This window comes from Sus scrofa, chromosome 9, assembly GCF_054392235.1.
Source record: "Sus scrofa isolate SSC_HxYL_T2T_F1_AM1 chromosome 9, Sscrofa_HxYL_maternal_Yorkshire_Landrace_v2.0, whole genome shotgun sequence".
NCBI lineage: Eukaryota > Metazoa > Chordata > Mammalia > Artiodactyla > Suidae > Sus > Sus scrofa.
The window spans coordinates 101,069,511-101,089,181 of NC_139391.1; the positions used below are offsets into that span (position 1 = coordinate 101,069,511).

Genomic DNA, 19,671 nt, shown 5'->3' on the forward strand with positions numbered 1-19,671 from the left:
ATAAAAGTCATTAAACATGTATTTGAAAAGGCCCAAAGATCCAAAAAAAATGGAGAATAAGAAAAATATCGAATGTAAATAAATATATCCAAGTTAAAAAATTATGTGTGTATATAAATAAACATGAGTGTGTGCTACTAATTTCCAGGTTTCAACTTTAATTTTAATTATTTTTTACAACATGAAATGATTCTATCCTGATTTTGTGGTTCAAAATCTCGACTGAATGTCTTTCTTCTCTACAGAGTCAATTCGGACTCTGTTTTATCTGAGTTTTACCTGCAATGTTTTACTTTTCCTTGAACACATCATAATGTTTCAGGATTAGACATTACGCAAGTGAAATGGATACATTTCTAAATTTGCTTTTCCTGTTTAGTTTTGACAAATATAAACTTGCTCTCCTACTCTAGGTAGCAAGAGCTATAGAAAAAATAAATATCTTAAGGGATTTAAAATAAATATCTATTAATGAAAATGGCACTATTTAAAATATTTAATCATGTGATATATCAATAGGATAATTCATTAGTCCAATCTTCTAAATAATCCCAAAGTGGCATGAATTCCTCTGCAGAATGAATGTCTATAGAGAGTAATCCATAGAAGACAGACAAGCCTCTTGTCATTTGCAGCCTTAATCCATTGCCTAGAGCGTGAAAAGTACTCAGGATAACAAGTATGTGAATCAGTAAAATCAACATTATTTTTGGATTTTATTTTCTTAACAATACTGACTGATCAATAGGCTTGTGGAAACTGACAAATACAATACCTTCTGTTTGATGAATCAATCTAGTTAAGTAGAAAGAAAATCCGTCCTCCCCTTTCCCCATCTCCCCCTTTAAATCCTCTTCATTCTTTCTCTCCTCCTCCACCTACACTCAGGCAAACACGCACATACACATACACACACACACACACACACACTCATACACATGCAGGGAGGGAGAATGAAAGAGTTGCTCTTTCTCTATTGGTCTGTAGACATTAAGTAATGAAAGCTGTAGTGACAATCCTTAGATCATTTTTTTATTGGAATATTAATCCACTTTCAGTAAGTGTTTATGTTTAAATTTCAAGACTCACCCTCTCCTTTCACCGGAGACACTTCCATGTTTTTGAAATAGAACCCTCTCCTCTGTATTTCTAATGTGTGTATTGTATGTGGGGAGGAGGGGATGCCTTAGAGTAGAGAGAATTGGGGAATAAAGAAGGGAAAGTTCTGTCCTGTAGATTTTATACAAGCTTCCTCCAAAAAAACAATCCTATAAGGATATCAACATTGATGAAAAAAAATTGAAAGAAAAATAGAAAAGGAAATTTAAACATTTCAGGCAACATGCCCATTTAAGAAAGAATTAATGGTGTTTGCACTAGTTCTGAATACATGCATGTGTGTCCACAGAAAATTTAGGAACCCTTCAGCAGCTTGTGAAGGCACAGAGATAGTCTCTTTATGTTGGTCCTTGACACTCAGCAGGGACTTTTGTGAACTTTGTCATTTTCCTTTGCCCTTTAAACCCAAACTGGGGAAGTAGCTTTAATTGATATGATGTGATGTATTAAAAATGTTAGCCAGAGCATTCCAGAAGCTGGAAAACCATAGATGTTTTAAAATTCTGAGTATCCTTTGGAGAATCCCCCGTTGTAATTTATAACTCTCAGTGGACCTATATTTGCCTTGAACTGATTGTTGAAATGGGCTTTACTAGGAATTTCTTTGCTGAAATTGCAGTGGGGCGGGGGAAGAGGGTGGTTGATCCAAAGGGGTTTGGTGGGAGGAGGGAATGATCTCTAACAAGGCTTTAAAACCTTCAGTGGTTAAAGTTACATTGATGAAAAGGACAGACGTGTATATGCATATCCATATATGTATTTTGGCATAAATACACACATACATACACACCACACAACTTCAAGCAGAATTATATAATGCGAGTGAGTTGTAAATTATGTAGGTAGCAGAATTCAGGGTTTTGTTTTGTTTTTTTTTTTTCATCAAAATTGCACCTAAAATGGCTATAAAACAACGCTTGCCTTGGGAAGTAAATTTATAGCTACATGCCTTTCGCAGGCACGCTGGAGGGTTCTGCTCCCAGCTCTAATCTCTACGAGATGTTTTTTGCATGTGTTGTGTGACAGGAGGGAAGGGGAGTGGGTTGAACTCGCCTGTTCTCCCATTGTCAGCCAGTCTACTGAGTGTTGGGAAAACCTGTCTGTGGGATCTTGTGTCATCTCTCCCTACATGTGTACAGGAAAAGTCCTCGCTGCTGCTCACGGTTTCTCTCTCTCTCCCTCTCTCTCCCTCTCTCTCTCTCTCTCTCTCTCTCTCTCTCTCTCTCTCCCTCTCTCTCTCCCTCTCTCTCTCTCTGTTTCCCTTTCATTCTGCTTCCTCGGAGCCGAATGAAGCAGGGAGCAGGATTAGAGTCCTCCGGCTATCAGAAGAGCCTAGATAAAAGGAACTGCTTCTTAAGCACCACTGCAGCAGCCCTTGTTAATGTGTTTTTTTTTTTTTTTTTTTTTTTTTTTCTTTCCACACAACAGTTGTGCCTCATTATCCTGTTCCTGGCTCGATTTTTTTTTTTTTTTTGAAGGATTTGAAGTTTCTGTGCTTCAGTGACTGTTACAGAAGAAGAGGTGTTAGTGTTGCCTGGAGGTCTTGATTGTCTGCCTTTATGAATGAAACTGACCTAAATCACCTGTTACCTCCAGTTTCCAGATTGTTTGAACTTCTCTGGCCGCACAATACAGGAGGGCAGCCTGAAGCAGCACAGGACCCACAGCGTGTGCAGCATGGGCTGGTTCAGTAGGATTGTGTGTCTTTTCTGGGGAGTATTACTTACTGCAAGAGCAAACTATCAAAATGGGAAGAACAATGTGCCAAGGCTGAAATTATCTTACAAAGGTAAGTTTTTCTTTTCCTTTTATTTGGCTAGCTTTATAATGCCCCTCTGCCCTCTGCCTTTTCATTCCTTGAACTCCCTCCCACCTAAACGGTAAAACCTTTAGTTTAACCTGAGAAACATACGTGATTGTGTGTGTCTTTTGGATATGATTTAAACACTTTCTTATAAAAGCATGCCTTCTGTTTGATAGATGACAATTTAAATGCAAACAAAGAACATTTAATCACATTTGCAGAGAAGAGCTGAATGCCTGGTAAATGCTGATCTGTATATGTGATCATGTATTCTGTTAATTTTTCTGACTCTACTTGTATTAAAATATTTTTTAAAATCACTCCTGCAACAATGGTCTCTCTGTAGACGTGAATGCCGCACCTATGATAATTGTTGTGATAAACTGTATTTTCTTACTTTGAGACACTAAATGGTTAATTGTCGTCATGAATATTCAGTTTGTTCAAATCTGACAATCAGATGCTTAACATAAGCAGTAGATCATGGTTTGCCAAGAGAATATAAACTGGAGAGAACAGACTAGTTTTTCCACAGTGTGTTATGGTTGTACAAAAGACTGTGTATTTGGCTAATTGGTGTAAATCTAAAGCCTTTGAAATATAATGTTATTTGATTCTATATGCACTTCAGTGAGAATTGAAGAGATATTACTTTCTAGCTGCACAGCTAGTTGTAAGAACTTCTTTTCAAAAAAAAGTATAAATTTAAGACGGAAGAAAAAGCCTTATCACATGGTTGCTGGTACTTTAACTGGTTATAGTTTAATGTGTATGCTTGTTTTTTAATGAGGATTTTAAAGAAAATATTTGTTCTATATTTGTTTACGTAGATTTTATACATACATAAAATCATGCTAACATAATTTCTAACATGATATATGTAACTTATAGTGGAAGAGAATATTTATGCAACTGAAGTATTATTAAAATGGAGTTGAAGATTAAACTGTTTTAACTCAAGTAGTTTTGCTCCCTAAGGTCCTGCTTTCTTATGATTCTCAAATTTCTACAATTGGGGGCGGGGCAATGAGAAGCTATAATTATATTCCGTTTTTAGCTTGTAATGTGAAAGAAAATTATTGAATCTATCTGTAGAGATGTCTGTCTACTGTACATTGCTCTTATGCCAGAAAACATATTCTTTAATTTTCACATGTTGGAAAACATCTCTTTCTGAATACTCTAGTGTAAATGAGGACCACAAATAGGAAAGACAGATGTAATTTTCACACTTTGGATTAGAAAATTGAACACCTAAAAAATATGTTTATTTGGATTTAATACTTAGATAAAATACATTGAATTGGGAAACAAATTTATTTTGGGTATAATTTTTCGTTATTCAAATGGTAATAAATTTTACATATTAGCAAAGAGAATTGCAGTTGTACTCATTATGCAAGATTTAAAAAATAATCATATAATATCCAGTCAATAATTAAATCCCAATTATGTCTTTATGTAGTAACTGTCTTTAAATTAGTCCATAGTATATGGTATTATGGTATCTGTGTTTCCATCAGTTTTTGCTTCTGCTTTTTCTCTTTGAGAGTATTTCATCCACTAATTCTTAGATTGATGATTCACCTTCTCCAAGTTTATATCACTTATGAGTAAGTTTTACATACAAGTTTACTTCCTGAAGATGTGAATAGCTATATGCTATAAACTTAGAAAAAGTTTGAAGCACAACATACATTTTTAAAATCTGCTACATATGGAGATACTTGTCTAAGTGCTAAATAAATTGTAAAATCAATAGGAATTGAGAATTGTGTTTATTGTGCAAGAATTTTATTTCAATGGTAGAGGGTTTCTCTTCATTAATAGAGGAGGCACCAGTCCTTTATATATATATTAAAAGATAGCATTTCATTAGAGTAGCCTTTTGTCATATACATATGCTTTAAACTTGTCTAATGAAGTTAGCTGTATATATTGACAAGATGCATATGTTTGACACTGTCTTTATGAGCTTGTTTTAGCAATGGTATCTATTTGAGTTATTCTGCTTTCCTTAAGATCAAAAATTGCCCTACAGCTACATAACAGTTCTATTAGGGCTTGGCAATTTGGTAAAACACACTGTGAAATGAACAGCAAAAAGAATAAAAGAGATGGCCCAAGCAATTTTTCTTCTGTCATTTTATTGGTCTGTCATTACCTTTTTTTTTCTCTACATTTACACTTGTTTTGCCAAAGCAAATGCCTGGTAGCCAATTGTCACTACTTTGTTTCTAAGCTATAATAGAGAATTTTTTAAGCTACTTCTTTTTTCTCCTTAATTAGATGTCAAACATGGTTAAAACATCCACTGCTTTGCCCTTAAAAATATTCCAGCATGATTCATGAAGAGTTAAATCCCTGCCAACCCTAATTTCCCATGGTCACTTGTTTTCAAAGATCCACCATTAACTCTCTCATTGCTCAGGTTGCCAAGACAAAGTTTCAGGCAATCACCATGCTTACTTTCTACTGTCATCTTGCCTGGTAGGAGATGAAAGAGATGTGATATGTTAAATGAGAAATAAAGTAAGTAAGAACAAGAAGGCAGCCTTTGCAGAGGATGTACATACATATCTAATAAGGTACCTCTTTACTTTCTAGGAAAAAGGAATTGAATAGATGTGTTCAGGACCATCTGGAGAAGTGATAATATTAGAAAAATGGGGTATGCTGGCTTTTCCTCTGAACCAATCTGATTTAGAATCCTTGTGGGGGAAGCAAATGTGAGAACTCTGTAAATCTCAGTAGTCACATACAAATTATCCTCAAGAAACATTCACTCAGAGATACTTTTCCCTTCCTTAAGTACATGTAATATAACTGTTACAATGCTTCTTTTTAAAACTGGTGCTTTACTGTTTATTTCTCCTACAAAACTAGTCAAATTTCACTTTTTTCATGAAATCCCAGGATATCATATAATCTTCCTTTTGGAATATGTGGTACAGTGAAGACTTCAGAAAGACTTATGGAAATCACAAGGAAATAAATTAGGTTTGGGGTTTTAAACAAATGACAAATGTTCCATCATTCAGTATAATGAGCTTTTCCAGGACATTGTGTGCTTCAGTTTTAGTAGAAATCAAAGACACATGCAAGTTTGAATGTGATGGTAATCCTGGAAATCCAAAGATTAAATCAGTGCCTTTAACTTTACCTTCATAGGCAGGACTGAGTAAATAGCACTTAAATAAATGGTAGATATGTCAAAGGCTTTCTTTTCATAATGTGTAAAGCTTTTTTTTTTAGAATTATGTTGTTTAATTGTAAGAATGCGATTACCAGTTAAGTCAAAATTCTCAGACATATATTTCTGGTACTAGAAGATAATATTTAATTTATAATTATGAAGTAAAATTTGAAAAAGCTTTTTTTATTTGCTGTTACTCAATATATTATGATCACTTCAAAATTTAATTAGTATGAATAATGATTTACTAAATAAGCTTGTTGCCTTTTAAGAGATTTTTATTCATCCAAAGCATATATATTCACATATATATACATATATGTGTATATATATAGATTAGCTAGATATATAGGTGAATATATATGAATAGATGAATATGTATGAAGGACAAAATTTATGTTAATATTTTACAGTTGAGAAAAACAATCTTGGCAATCTAAAAGTTATGAATTGTAATAAAATGTCTTTAAATAAGGTTGTAATTTCTTTAAAAGACAGTTATATTTTAAATTAAACATACACATCTATGTAGTGTATATTACATAATATTATATCAAATAATATAATATATATGTATATATATTATACCAAGCATGGCTTTTTGAGTCCCATGAAAAGTTTTCATGAATATCTCAAGTATTCACACAGTAGTATAAGATATAATTTGTCTTATACTGAAAATCTCCTTATAGCTAAAATGGAATATGTCTGTGAAAAGTGGAGAGGGAGAGGATACATATATATCTTCACAGGGCAAAGACGTAATAAATTCTTTTCAATACCTTTCCTCCAGTAGTCACTGTATACTTGGCATCAGGTCTCGTAATTGCAGATTCTTATTTAGTGTGGTCTTTTCTTCCCAAATTCTATTAACTTTAAAAATCATATTTAGACTTCAAAATCTTCAATTTAAGTATACTGAAAAGTAGAACTTTTTATTTATCTACTCAACCAGTATATCCAGGCAAAATAATAAAAATAAAATAAAACAAAATGGTCACTCCTCACATCTTTGATCCAATGATGGTAAGATCAATTGAGACCTGGTGAAAGACTCCAATTTGTGGCTTCTGTGTTTGAAGCTGCCAGTCAGATTGGCCTTTGGAATAATAATTTATCAGTGTAGATGTCAACAAGCAGGAAAATGCCTGAGACCACATAAGCATCCCATGTAAGCCACTGACTCTCAATAATGATATGCAGTCTTTAATTGCTTAAGGAAATCTGAATACTGAAGAGATGAATTTTCCAATTCTAACTTTCTTATGTTTTTATTTCTCTTCATATAAATTATTTCCAAGTCTCTACCATTGTCATTAATATGAAATAACCTGAATACTTAGGCAAATAAATGGATGTGATGACTAATTTTTATTTGTTTTCTTATTTTTAATTACCATACATCAATCAGACAATATAACTTTTAAAAAGTGATTTTCAGTCAATTATATTTAAATTCTATATTTAAAAATTAATGCAATCGAAAGACCTTTCAGGGATAAAGTTAATTAGAATCAATTAATATGACTGCATATGTTCCTAATAACAAAATAAAAATTAAATTATTGGTTGCACAACATAATCCATTTATGCTTTGCATGCATCTATAACTGTATTTCAAATTGAGCTTTAAGTAACTTCTAAAGTTATCAAGAACTTAAGAAAGTTAGCTGTAAGAAATTGTATGGTTTAACGACTTATCCTGATTTTTCTGATTTAAACTTCAGTGGCAGATCTGTGTATCACAGTCCCCAAATCAAAATGTCACAGACACCTTTACACCTTTTGGAGAGTTGTGAAAGCTAAAGTTATGACTATTTAAAATAGAGTTTATACTTGAGTCTTTAAATCTTCCAGCATGGAAACAAATTTTAATTGACTGTTATCTAACAATGTTTATTTACAAAGGCATGATACTATATCATAGCGTCACCTATTAATTGATGAAGACATTGCACTTATCAAAACTTGAGAAAAAATTCTATGACAATATGATCCATTAACGCAAAGCTGTAAGTAAAATCTCCGAAACTCATGACAGTATCTAAATTTAGTTCACACAGTGAAAGCTTACTTTAAAAAACCAGCAGTTGTAAACATAAATTAGAACCAGTGTGAGTCTTAGGATGGATTTTACCCCTCAGGACTTCTAAGGTGCTGTTTAAAGGAATTGCCATGATTTGCAGTTCTGTGCTTCCACTAATAGGTGGCACTAGCAATTTGTGACAACTCTTTTCATTCGTTTGGTAATGGCAGGCTGCTAGGATAAATACACTGAGTAATGCTTAGAGGCCAAGTTTGGAAAAACTGGCATAAGAGTTAGGAGATGGAATATGCACAATAGTTAAAATGGAATTTGCTGGAGCATTTGCATATATTTAGGTACATTTTGACCCTCAAAAAAGTAAATTGTTGCTATCAGAAAAAGTAAATAAATGTACTTTAACTTAAATGAGACCTCACAAGTGAAACAGACCCGTAAAAACTAAAACAAAATAATGAGTGAAATAGTAGTACCAAACAATTAGATAGATGATGGAAGAATAGTTTCGCATATAGATATATAACTGTTTTAAGCCTAAATCATAAACTGTGCTTAACGGCAGCCTGCCCATGCCAAATTATTGCCATCATTTTTAAATGGAGAGTAGCTAGCTGAGAAGGTAAAATCATATTTAGAAAATTACATTTGGTATATTTTTAAAAGAACAACTTCTTTTAGTTTGTAGGTTGTTCTGAACTATTGTCATAATTAAACATATTTAAGAATCAATAAATTCTATCTGACTCAAATAAGTCTAAACGTCTCCAGTTACTATCTCCCTCTATTGCCAAGATGTAAACATCAGTATAAATAGGGAATTTGCACACTATTTCCAAACAGTAACAAAGCTGGACTCTGTCAAACCCTGGATAAGAGAATATACAATTTATACTTGAATTAGGGAATGAAGATAAGCAAAAATAAAATTCTGTTGATAAATATGAAGAGTGAATTAGCCTTAGTATTTTCTACAGGCTTAGCGTAAAACTTAAAGGGACCACAAATTTAGGAAGACTTGTCGTCTCCTGAATGAGCTGTTAAACCAAGATTTCCAGGTTTCCTTCTCTTGGAGAGATGTGGCGTGGGAAGCAATGTTGACCAAACCTTTCAGTAACTTCAGTTGTTGCCTCAGCCATAAACATGTCTTTAGATAAAATATAACATCACCCACTTGAGTCTTCATCAGCTGATTAAAAGAAGCTTCGTGCTATTGAACGTGGACGATGACTTTTTCAGTCTGGAAAACTAATTATGTGGATCATCTTGTGCCAGATTGCGAGGTTCTCAAGGCCAGTTTTGCATGATTTTTCATCGGTAAAATTTCAACAGCTGGCATAGTTACTCGCTGTTGAATGAACTTGTGCTTCATTTGACAGGGCTTATTTTTTATTTTTATTTTTTAATGTGAGATATACCTGCTTACAAGTGAGTACAAAATAATGAAAACATATAATAAATCAATTTATTATAAGTGAATTGTCCATTATACTGTGGCAGAGAAAGTAAATTCAGTGCTGGATGCTAAGGTGGGAGGTATCAGTGGCAACATTTAGGAGCCCGCAAAGAGTATTGAAACAGTGATATCTCCATAAAGGTCTCCTGTGAGCCACAGCTCTTCCAACGCCAAATAAGAAGGTTTCTGAGTCATCTTTCTTTGCCTACAAGCAGGAGATAGAGAATATATGACAATACAAGCATCTTAGAAGACTCTAGGAGAGGAATTATTTCATTACTTTGTATGGATACCCTGATTTTCCTCATTATTGTATCTCAGTCCACACAGTCAGAAAGTGAGACCGTTTTAAAACCAAATAGTGGGTAAAGATACAGTGTTTCATTATCTCTTTTACAATGTCTGAACCTTTGTATAGAACCTACCAAAGCTGAAGATACAATCTTTTAAAAGTTTGAATTGACTTCCTTGCTGCCACTCACCCTTGTTGTGCAGGGCAGCTGTTACTCATTGCCTTTGCTTTTCCTCTTTAAGTCAGCCTCTGTCTTCCCTTTGCTTTGTGCTCTCTGGCCTAGGACCCTCACCTCCATCCATCCTCACTCCTTGCTCCCAAGCTCCCACCTGCCCAGGAGAATAGATGTGACAGGAGAGGGCCTATCATAGGAATCTTTTTTGAAGAGTGAATGTTCAAAATATATGTTGAGTTCTTTAAGATCCCAACCTTATATAATTGAGAAGGCTAGAAAAAACACTACGCTACTTTCCATAGTCCACTTATAGGTCTCCAATTGATCTAGAATATAAATTAATGCACAATGCTTATGTTACATTCTCATAAAATATATATTAATCTTATGACAAGGTAGAAATATCAATAGGAAAGGACAGTAGTATAACTACTCAGAGTGCTGTTGCATAGGAATCATAGCTCTTCAAAAATATTCATGCTTTCAAAGTCTCCAAAAGTGATTAAGTAGTCCAAACCCTTAAGAAATATATTTGGGGAAAGCCAAAACAAAGTTCTTTATACCTGAGGTCAAATTGAAACCCTACAAGCACTTGTGAGTCTTTATAATACATAAATTTAAATTTTTATCTTCAAATTTGAAATTTCAAGAGAGTAAAATCTCTTGTGATCATCCTTTAAGATTTTGTTTAAATGAACCCTGACTTTCGTCAGCTATGCAAACCTCAGTTGTTCTTGCTTGGATTTTATATGTAACACACACACATAAGCCCACATAAGGCATGTGGCAGAATTTCTTCATAAATAAGTAGATTCTTGGATAAGTAGATTCTTAAATAAAGTGAATATAATGGGACTTCTGAGGAAGGTGGTATCACATCTACCTAAATACTTAGAGAATTTTGTAAAATAAGGCACAAGGAAGGCAAGCCTTGAAAGATAGGAAGTATATGAGAAAAATGTAAGTACCACTATCAAAAAATATATCTTAAGGATTTTTTAAAGGAAAGCAATGTATTTCATATAGTATGTGACAATACAGTTATGTATTTTTTTCTGCATTCAAATGTGATATGGAAACAAATCTGTGCTTTAACAAGAGGAACTTAAAGCTACAGCATATCAGGCTAGGAACATCTTGGATTTAACAGATGGTTGACTAGGTTTGACCAAAAATGGGAGCGAGAGGGACACATGGTGTGTACTTGGAAGTCTTCTCCGCAGTGGTCACCGTGGTCATTTGGGCTTCTCCATCTCTCCCCTGAGATTTGTTTATAAAATATAAGAGATAAGCTTCTTTTTAACCAATGGATAATAGGAATGAAAGTTGAGTTTGGTTATCCAGTATAGAAAATGCTGTGACGATAGTTCCTTGAAATTATAAAATATTTAGAACCTGGTTTAGAATGCAGGTTTCTTGTTCTCCTAGTTAATTCCTATGTTTTTCTGCTTTACCTTACTCTTTCTGTAACCAATCCACCAACAAGTTGTGAAAAGGGCAGTTGCTATTCTACAAATAATATTTGGTTTTAATATGAAGATACCCATATCATCTATATGATGAGTATCAGGTATTAAAAGGTCCCCTTATCTATGTATGCCTGTTATGTGCCACATGCCTTTAAATGCAGAGTCACATATTGCATTATTTTAATTTGCTTAGGACTTTATCATTCAGGATGTTTCTCTGGCTAACTTAAGTAAAAAATTAGTTTGAGAACAAACAGGCTAGTAAAATCTTGGAACATTTCATAATGTATTAGAAAAAGCTGTAGATTTGTGGTATTTTGCAACACAAACTACAAAAAGTTACTTCTAGAATTCTGGTCATAAATTGTGCCTGCATAACTATGTATAGATGAAGAACTACTTAAATCAGTGTGTGTATATGTAGTCCACATGCGCGTATATTCATAACACCTACGAAAAAAGTTACATCCAAATAATATTCTAAATCACATCATGTTGAATTGAGAATTATGGAATGTGGAATGCTATTCACTAGAACACAGATTGATGTTAAAGTCATGGGAGACTGTCTTTCCCTTTGCTTGGTGTCAGGTCTTGAGTGGTTCAGGATTGGCCCTGATCATCTTTACTCTACTGGTTGACCTTACCAGAGCATCTTCTATTGTACAATGCTGCTGTTTGCCAAATTCTCTGCTTTCTCTTAGGCACTAGTACTCTGGGAAGTTGCCAAGATTCCTCTTTCAGTGGCCCTTCTGTTGAACCTTCTCAGCATCTTGGCTCCAGGTTATATAGAAGCAGGCATACAAGGTCTCCACTCTCAGTCCTTCCCCTTGCAGAGTGCAGTGTGTGAGCAGGACACAGATCTCTCTAATACAACAGCCTTTTATCTTTCCAGATTGGAAATAAATAATCTTTTAAACTGGTTCTGGCCACCCTCCTCCACCCCTTTTCTCTGGAAGGAGGAAGTCTTTAACCTGTATCTTCTTATCCTATCCAAATAAATCTCATCTAAGCCTATCATTTTTGAAATAAAAAATCTGTTAATTTTCCCCTGGGAATGTAGAAAGAGTTTCTAGGCCTGAAAAATTAAAAGCCTTTCAATGTCTCTTGTGAAGAGGTTGGGAACCTTTCATTTTTAGCAGATTAATCTACAGAAATAAAATGACAATTTCTTGTTTAGGTAATCTTGCCACTTTATATGTTCATTAATGGCTCTCTTACAATCACATGCACCTAAATCTAGACATTGTGCCTAGAACAGAGAATGTGGTTCTCATGTATGTTAGTCCAAGAGTCTCAGCTTTACATCTATAAAAGATACTGATTAAAGTACAAGCAGATTAGTCTCTTTGAACCTTGAGATGTAGTTCCCTAAGTGCTGACTGGGAAGAGAAGAATAGCAGAAAGCTGACACAAATGGGGGCATGAGCCAGCGTTACCCAGGGAACTCTCTTTCCCTGTCTGCCCAGGCCTCTGCCTGGGAAAATCCCTTTCCCAGATGCTTCAAGTTCTGGGAACCCGTTGCCGAGTCAGCTGGGGGCTTTTGTCTTCACCTCTTCCACATATCAAAGGCCACAGAATATCTACACTTGTATCTCTCACAGGGAACTCCGACTCAACTTGTTTGTTCAAAACTATACTCATTGTTCTCTCTACAAACTTGTTTATTCTCCTTATACCCAGTTTCAGGGAATTTTGTCACTTTGACCCAGTTGTCCAGACCACTAGCATCTTTGCCTTTCCCTTGCTGACCCACCCCATATCTAACCATCTTAATATCCTGTGGATTCTGCCTCTCAAGTCCATCCTTCAAATCTGTCCTATTCTCTCCTCCAGGTTAAGTCAGGCTCTTTTCATTATTTGCCCTATAACAGCAACAGCCACCTATAATTATCTCGTCTTTCTGTCGTTACCGACTAAAATTCTTTCTGAAATTTAAATCTAATTATCCCTTTCCTTTTTTAAAAAATTCCTCCTGATTAAAGCCCAAACTCCTTGGTCGACACACAAGGGTGATTAACTTAAAGTAGTCTAGGGCTTAGAAAGAGCTATTTGGAGGACCCGCTGTGGTTCAGATATAAGGTGATGAATACCTGAATAAAGATTATGACAACAGAAATGAGAAAAAAGGCTGGATATGAGACACATCGAATGCATTTAAAAGTTGAACTTGGTGAATGTGTGTAGGGAGGATCTAGATAATTTGAGAAGAGTATGTTTTCAAAATTTCTGCAGCTAGGAATGTGATAAAATTGATAGTATCTGGAAAGTGAAACTCCCTTCACCTTACAGCCCAAACATGCCCCACTTCTCCCCATCACACCTGTGAGCTTTGCTTTCTCCTGCACATTCTCCCACTCTCTCAATTGTTCGCTGACGCTATCCTCTCCAATAAACCTTGACTTAAGTGTCACCTTTGGCAGGGGTTTTGAAGAGGCAGAGAGGTAGGGAAACATCATATAGTATGTGTCCTGAGGAAACTTAGCATTTGGAAGGGCAGAAGACACAGATTCGCAGCTTTGTAAGATCATGTCTGCTTTTTTTTTTTTTTTTTTTTTTAAATCTATCTCATGTTCTCAGTCAAGCACAGAGTCGTGTGGGACAGAGCCTCATTAAATAGTCCTTGAATCAAGTGGTTAAAAAAGTAAGAGGTGACTGGTAATCATTCCAGGTGAAAGGGCTAATGAGCAGAGGTAAGAACACACGAACAATGGATTTGAGCCTAAACATAGCCCAGTTTAATTTAAAGGTTTGTAAAATCGAGTAGTGAAATAGTTGATTGGAAGAAAAATCACTTAAGGCTGCAGAAGCAGTTCAGATACTGATAAATGGTAGAGAATTTTGAAACAGAGGTTATAGCATGTAAACTTGAGGTAGGAACAATAGATAATGAATTTTTTTTTAGCTTTATAAAGTAGTGGCATGTGCAAAGCAAAGCTTTAGGCATCCAGAAACCCAGGAGTTAGCCTCCGTTCTGAGCTCTTGAGTCACCATCTGATATACAGAAGCAAGATTCTGAAACATGATTGTAGTTCAGATGGGACTTCCTGTAATGTTCTTGTTTTCCTGGAGTACAAAGACTTCATATGTGGGCATATAGCTTACATTATCTCCATAGAGCAATATGTCCAGAATAATACAAATTACATTCAAGAAAAACTGCAGATATTTATGCTTTCAAAATAAAAAAAGTTTCGGGGTTCCCATCATGGCACAGTGGAAACGAATCCAACTAGGAACCATGAGGTTGCGGGTTTGAATCCCGGCCTCGCTCAGTGCTTTAAGGATATGGCATTGCTGTGAGCTGTGGTGTAGGTCGAAGACATGGCTTGGATCCTGCATTGCTGTGGCTATGGCGTAGGCTGGCAGCTATAGCTCTGATTGGACTCCTAGCCTGGGAACTTCCATATGCTGTGGCTGTGGCCCTAAAAATAAAATATATGTGTACATATATGTGTGTGTGTGTGTGTGTGTGTGTGTGTATATATATATATATAAATAAAATTTTAATTCCAATAGTTGAGTGTCATTTATGGGACAGCTCTACTTAAAGTATTCTGTATTACATACTAATTCCTTCAATATTTTTTAGGTGTATGATAGACTGTGCATTTGGTACTTCTGATAAGGAATGGTACACATGTTTTACTCTGTCACGATGTCATTATTTGGGTAAAATGAACTATCAACAATGACTTTTTTTTTTTCCAGCTCACTATATTAAGGGGGTGGGGCATCCTTCATTCTTTTGATGAAATTATTTCTTTTCTCCTGGGTTGGCAAGCAAGGGATTCACTCTTTGCACTTGATTCTAGCTGGGTAAAATTAGAAGCTGTGCTCAAACACAGCAGCTACTCCTCAGACTCCAGTTCCTTTGTAGGATCACACATACTAACCTGGAGCCACAGAGTTCTCTTACTTTCACTGTGTGTTCTTCACGTCCAACAGTCTCAGCCTTTTTTGCTTCCTGAGGTGCCTATTAAGAACAGAATGAAAGTTCTCTTTTCTCACTCTAACAGAGCAGACAAACTCTCTCATTCAACCTCATGATCCAGAGAGCTTCTTGAGAAAGCTTTCAAGCATAATAACAAAATAAGACCCCTGTGACTCAAACAGCGTCTTTCTGGCAGCATGAAATCACTTAGGAAGGCAGAGTCAGTGTCCATTGTGTCCACTGTTTCATGGAAAATGAGATTAATACTTATCTGATGGACTTTGCTCTTTAGCTGTCAGGTTGGAGAGAACTGTCTACGCCATGGCAGTCCTTTTTTTCACATCTATATAAACATCTGTACATTAATTCTGAAAGAATCTGTTTAGTCTATTCTAAGCAGATGCCATAAAAGGAAGTGAAATTATAGCCATTTGTTTCTTTAGTACAGATCTCAGTGTTCAATATTGAACTGTACCACAAGCAATGCACACTGAGTGTCGCGGTCTTCCAAATGGATTCTCCGTTCGGCATATTCCACCATCTTTCTCATAGCATTAGTTTTCCTTAGAAAGCTAATGGTTGCATGTACTTAGTGTGCCCCACCTAATAGCCAGATCTTTGGCCTTTTCATATTTCTTAAAGAATAAAATTTCACATTCTTGGCAAGTACAAAATGACAGCACATATTCAATGAACAATAATATCCATTTGATCATATATGTTGTCATTATTTAGTATTACTGAATAGTAAGTCATGCTGTGTTTGCAGAGGTCAAGTACCTCTCTGTTGGCCTATTGAAAATTAATAGCCTTTTCGAATCAAGCCACTGGAACAAAAATTTCACCAATGGAAGAATAATCCAAGCACAGAGAAGAAAATAGTGAATGGACACTGACATTTTTCTAGATTTGAGGACTCTGGCATGTTTTTTAGCCTGAGGTTGCTCTTCTCTAAGGGGAGGGAATAGTTACTTTATGTAGCTGTTATAGGAATATTCACAATACATATGTAAGTTATTCATTCAGTCAGTGTTTGCCACATAGAAGATATTCATTGACTATTAATTCCTTGAGGTAGATTAATAATTGCATAGGCTCTAGATTGAGTGTTTTGCTCAATCAGAGTGGATATGCATGCATTCTCAAGTTGTTACTTATTTTGTAAGATTAATAATAATAATACAAGGAAAATCACACTTGTTACATTTGTAATGTGCTTCTTTCAAAGACATGGTATAATAGTATATGAATATTTGAAATGTGAGGTTTGTCATTGTCAGCTGGTCAGTGACTATAAAAGGATGCTTTGTAAAAAGCTAGTGTTGTAAGTAAACAATTGTGAAATAATTTTTAGAAGCTGAATCTAACAGTAGGCCTTTTAGTCCTATATAAGTGAAGCTAAATATCTTGATGCTGACCTGTTGCTTGTCACAGTTTTGTTTTTTGTTTGTTTGTTTTTTAGGGCTGCACCTGAGGCATATGGAATATCAGGCTAGGGGTCAAATTGGAGCTGCAGTTGCCAGTTTACACCACAGCCATGGCAAAAGAGGATCCACCACAGCTCACAGCAATGCTGGATCCTTAATCCACTGAGCTGGCCCAGGGATTGAACCCATGTCCTCACAGACACTGGTTAGGTTTGTAACCCCTCTGTGCCACAATGGAAACTCCAGTGTGGATGGTGTATGAGGACATATATACAGCTAATGAGGGGAACAGACACAGACATGATTTTTAGGTGTTCTGACTAATTCTTAGTGAGCTAAACTGAGCGAGGAAGCACCTGTTTCTTAAGAAAAGAGTTGCCTGAATCTCACAGACTATAAGTTCCAATTTGTATTTTCAGCATGAACCAATGTCAGTCATTTAATATTCAGTAAAAATAACCAGGAAATGAGTAGTTTTATTAGCTCCTGTACTTATAGCATATCCTCTCGATGGTGTAATGGTTACCTTGAATATTATTTTGTTATGACTTGGTCCATGAAGACACAACATCCTTCATGACAACTTAAAACATATTCGACCCACATAGGAATTAACACAATATTCCTATTTAATATGTCCCTGAGTCTGAATGAAACATTGTAGATAGAAAGTCTGAGTCTTTCCGACCAATTCTATGAACCACCTGTGATGGCAAATAACCCATTTGCAGGAAAGAGGATATGCAGTCACTCAAGAAAATAAACTTGCCATCTGAAGCTAGTAAATAGAATGAGGACCATGTTGAGAGTAACTTAAAGGGGCTTTTGTCTAACAGAAGACACTTGGAAGCAGACTGTGAAATCTAGATGTTGTTAGAAAGGGAGGTGACAGTAACCACAGTTGGCTTTTAAAGGCTTTTTCTGGAAGGCAGAATTCCTTTGGAAAACACTTTATATACCAGCACGAATACATTTCTGATGTACTCTAGACAAAGATGAATTTTATTTCTTTGTGGCTTTAGCCATATTACAATGTTCATAAACTATTTTACCTTATGCCAGACATGTGGAAGCAATCAGTATATGTAAATGATATGTGAAGGTGAGGTATAGTTTTAGCTTAAAAACTTAGACTGTCTGTGGTTATAAATTATAACCACATCACAAAGAGCTACTTGCCTTTTAATAGTGACTTAAATGTAAAAATAATCAGTGATGAATTCTTAAAACTGTTAGTGTTTTCTTAGTAAAGTACAATAAATGTAAAATATAGAGCTACTTTGTGCTGCTACATTACTTTTAGGACACAGCATTTAAAGGCACGTTTTCTTTTTTACCTACAATAATTGTTGAAATGTAAGTAGTTGTAGTTAGACATAATTATGCCAGTCTCTCTCTGAAAAACTGCTTTTGCCAAGCATTGCATTGCATTTTAGATTAACTCCGGTTATCTTTATTAATAGAAACGTTACCCCTCCTTTTTTTTCTGTTAACATGATATCATTTTGTTTTTTGACTGTAATATACTTTTTATACTTATATATATGTGTGTGCATTCATATACTTCATAACATTTCATAAATTTTGAACCTATAAACCTGAATCAAATGTCCTTGTGGAGGAAATAGATATAATAAAAATAAATGTTTCCCTTTCTCTACATTCAAAACAATGAAACTCTTAGTCTCAATATGATGGTTCTGTACCTCTTTTAAAATATTTTTACCATCTGCTCTATGTAAAGATTTGTTTTAAAATAACAGGAATTCAAAGTAGTGTTACTAAACACACACACACAGATACAAATTAGAGGAGGGGAAAGAAAATACAGCAAAATAAAATAGATCAAAGATGAATATTTAAGCATTAATTTATTTTCATGAAAAGAGTACAAGGTAGTATTTTGCTGGGCTGATATCAGGTCTATTACACTCACAATTTGCTCACAGTAAAACAAGCAAAACTCATTCTAACATATCTACTTGAGGGAACTAAGAAACAATCATAATACTAAGTATCTAAATAAGATTCAATTATATATAAAAGAAATAAATAATCTCCAAATCTTGGCTCTACATGCCGTCCTTCACTCAAAAGCATCTTCTGGGCCAGAGTCTCTGATAAAAGGGCAGAGGTAAAAGACACAGTCCCTGGGCAAAAGGATCCTATCCCCTGTGTCAATCCAGATTAACTAGAATTTAGTATATCACTGGGCTAATTTTTTAAATGAAAGTTTTGCAAAAAGAATTAATTCCACTCTACTAGACAAATGCCAGTTACCACTTGGAGTTTATTTCCTAGAGCAATGGCAGAGAATGTGAGGAGAGAGAGAATGACCAAGAGTGGAGAAACCCTGACTCAGCTGCTGGATTAGAGAGCTGTGCACAACACACATGTGCACAACTCAGATGCATGTGCACATGTGTGTTTGTGGTTGTTGTTGCACTTTAGAGTTTTTTTGTAACTCTGGCTACTGGATATGTATATCCATGTTATTATTCTCTTACCTCATTAATAATATTCTCTTTCTCATCCAGAAAATGTTTAAAATTTTTAAATTCATTGTAAATGGTCAAATTTTACTAAGTGTAACTATGCACTGGTCACTATTAATGATTACGAAGAATAAGAAAAATATGTAGGGTTAATCCCTGTCCTTAACAACCTCACACTGCAGTGCTGGAGAAAGGATACCACCAATGATAAGGCAGGCTGGCCCATCATTTAGACATGAAACAAGTGCTATGAAGTTTAGAAG

The 19,671-nt window shown here is 35.1% G+C and overlaps 1 protein-coding gene across 7 annotated transcripts in view; it reads left to right on the forward strand.

Moving 5' to 3' along the window:
- Nucleotides 1-19,671, forward strand: part of SEMA3A (semaphorin 3A) — a 454,735-nt gene that overhangs the window by 244,376 nt on the left and 190,688 nt on the right. For 5 of the 7 annotated variants that reach the window (XM_021063479.2, XM_021063478.2, XM_084977288.1 and 2 more), the window contains one exon: nt 2,716-2,908. In XM_021063479.2, coding sequence (XP_020919138.2) covers nt 2,797-2,908 — 112 coding nt within the window. In that variant the 5' untranslated portion in view covers nt 2,716-2,796. Of the gene's footprint in view, nt 1-2,133; nt 2,909-19,671 lie in introns of those variants that run through there. The other 2 variants (XM_021063483.2, XM_021063482.2) reach the window with 1 other exon arrangement.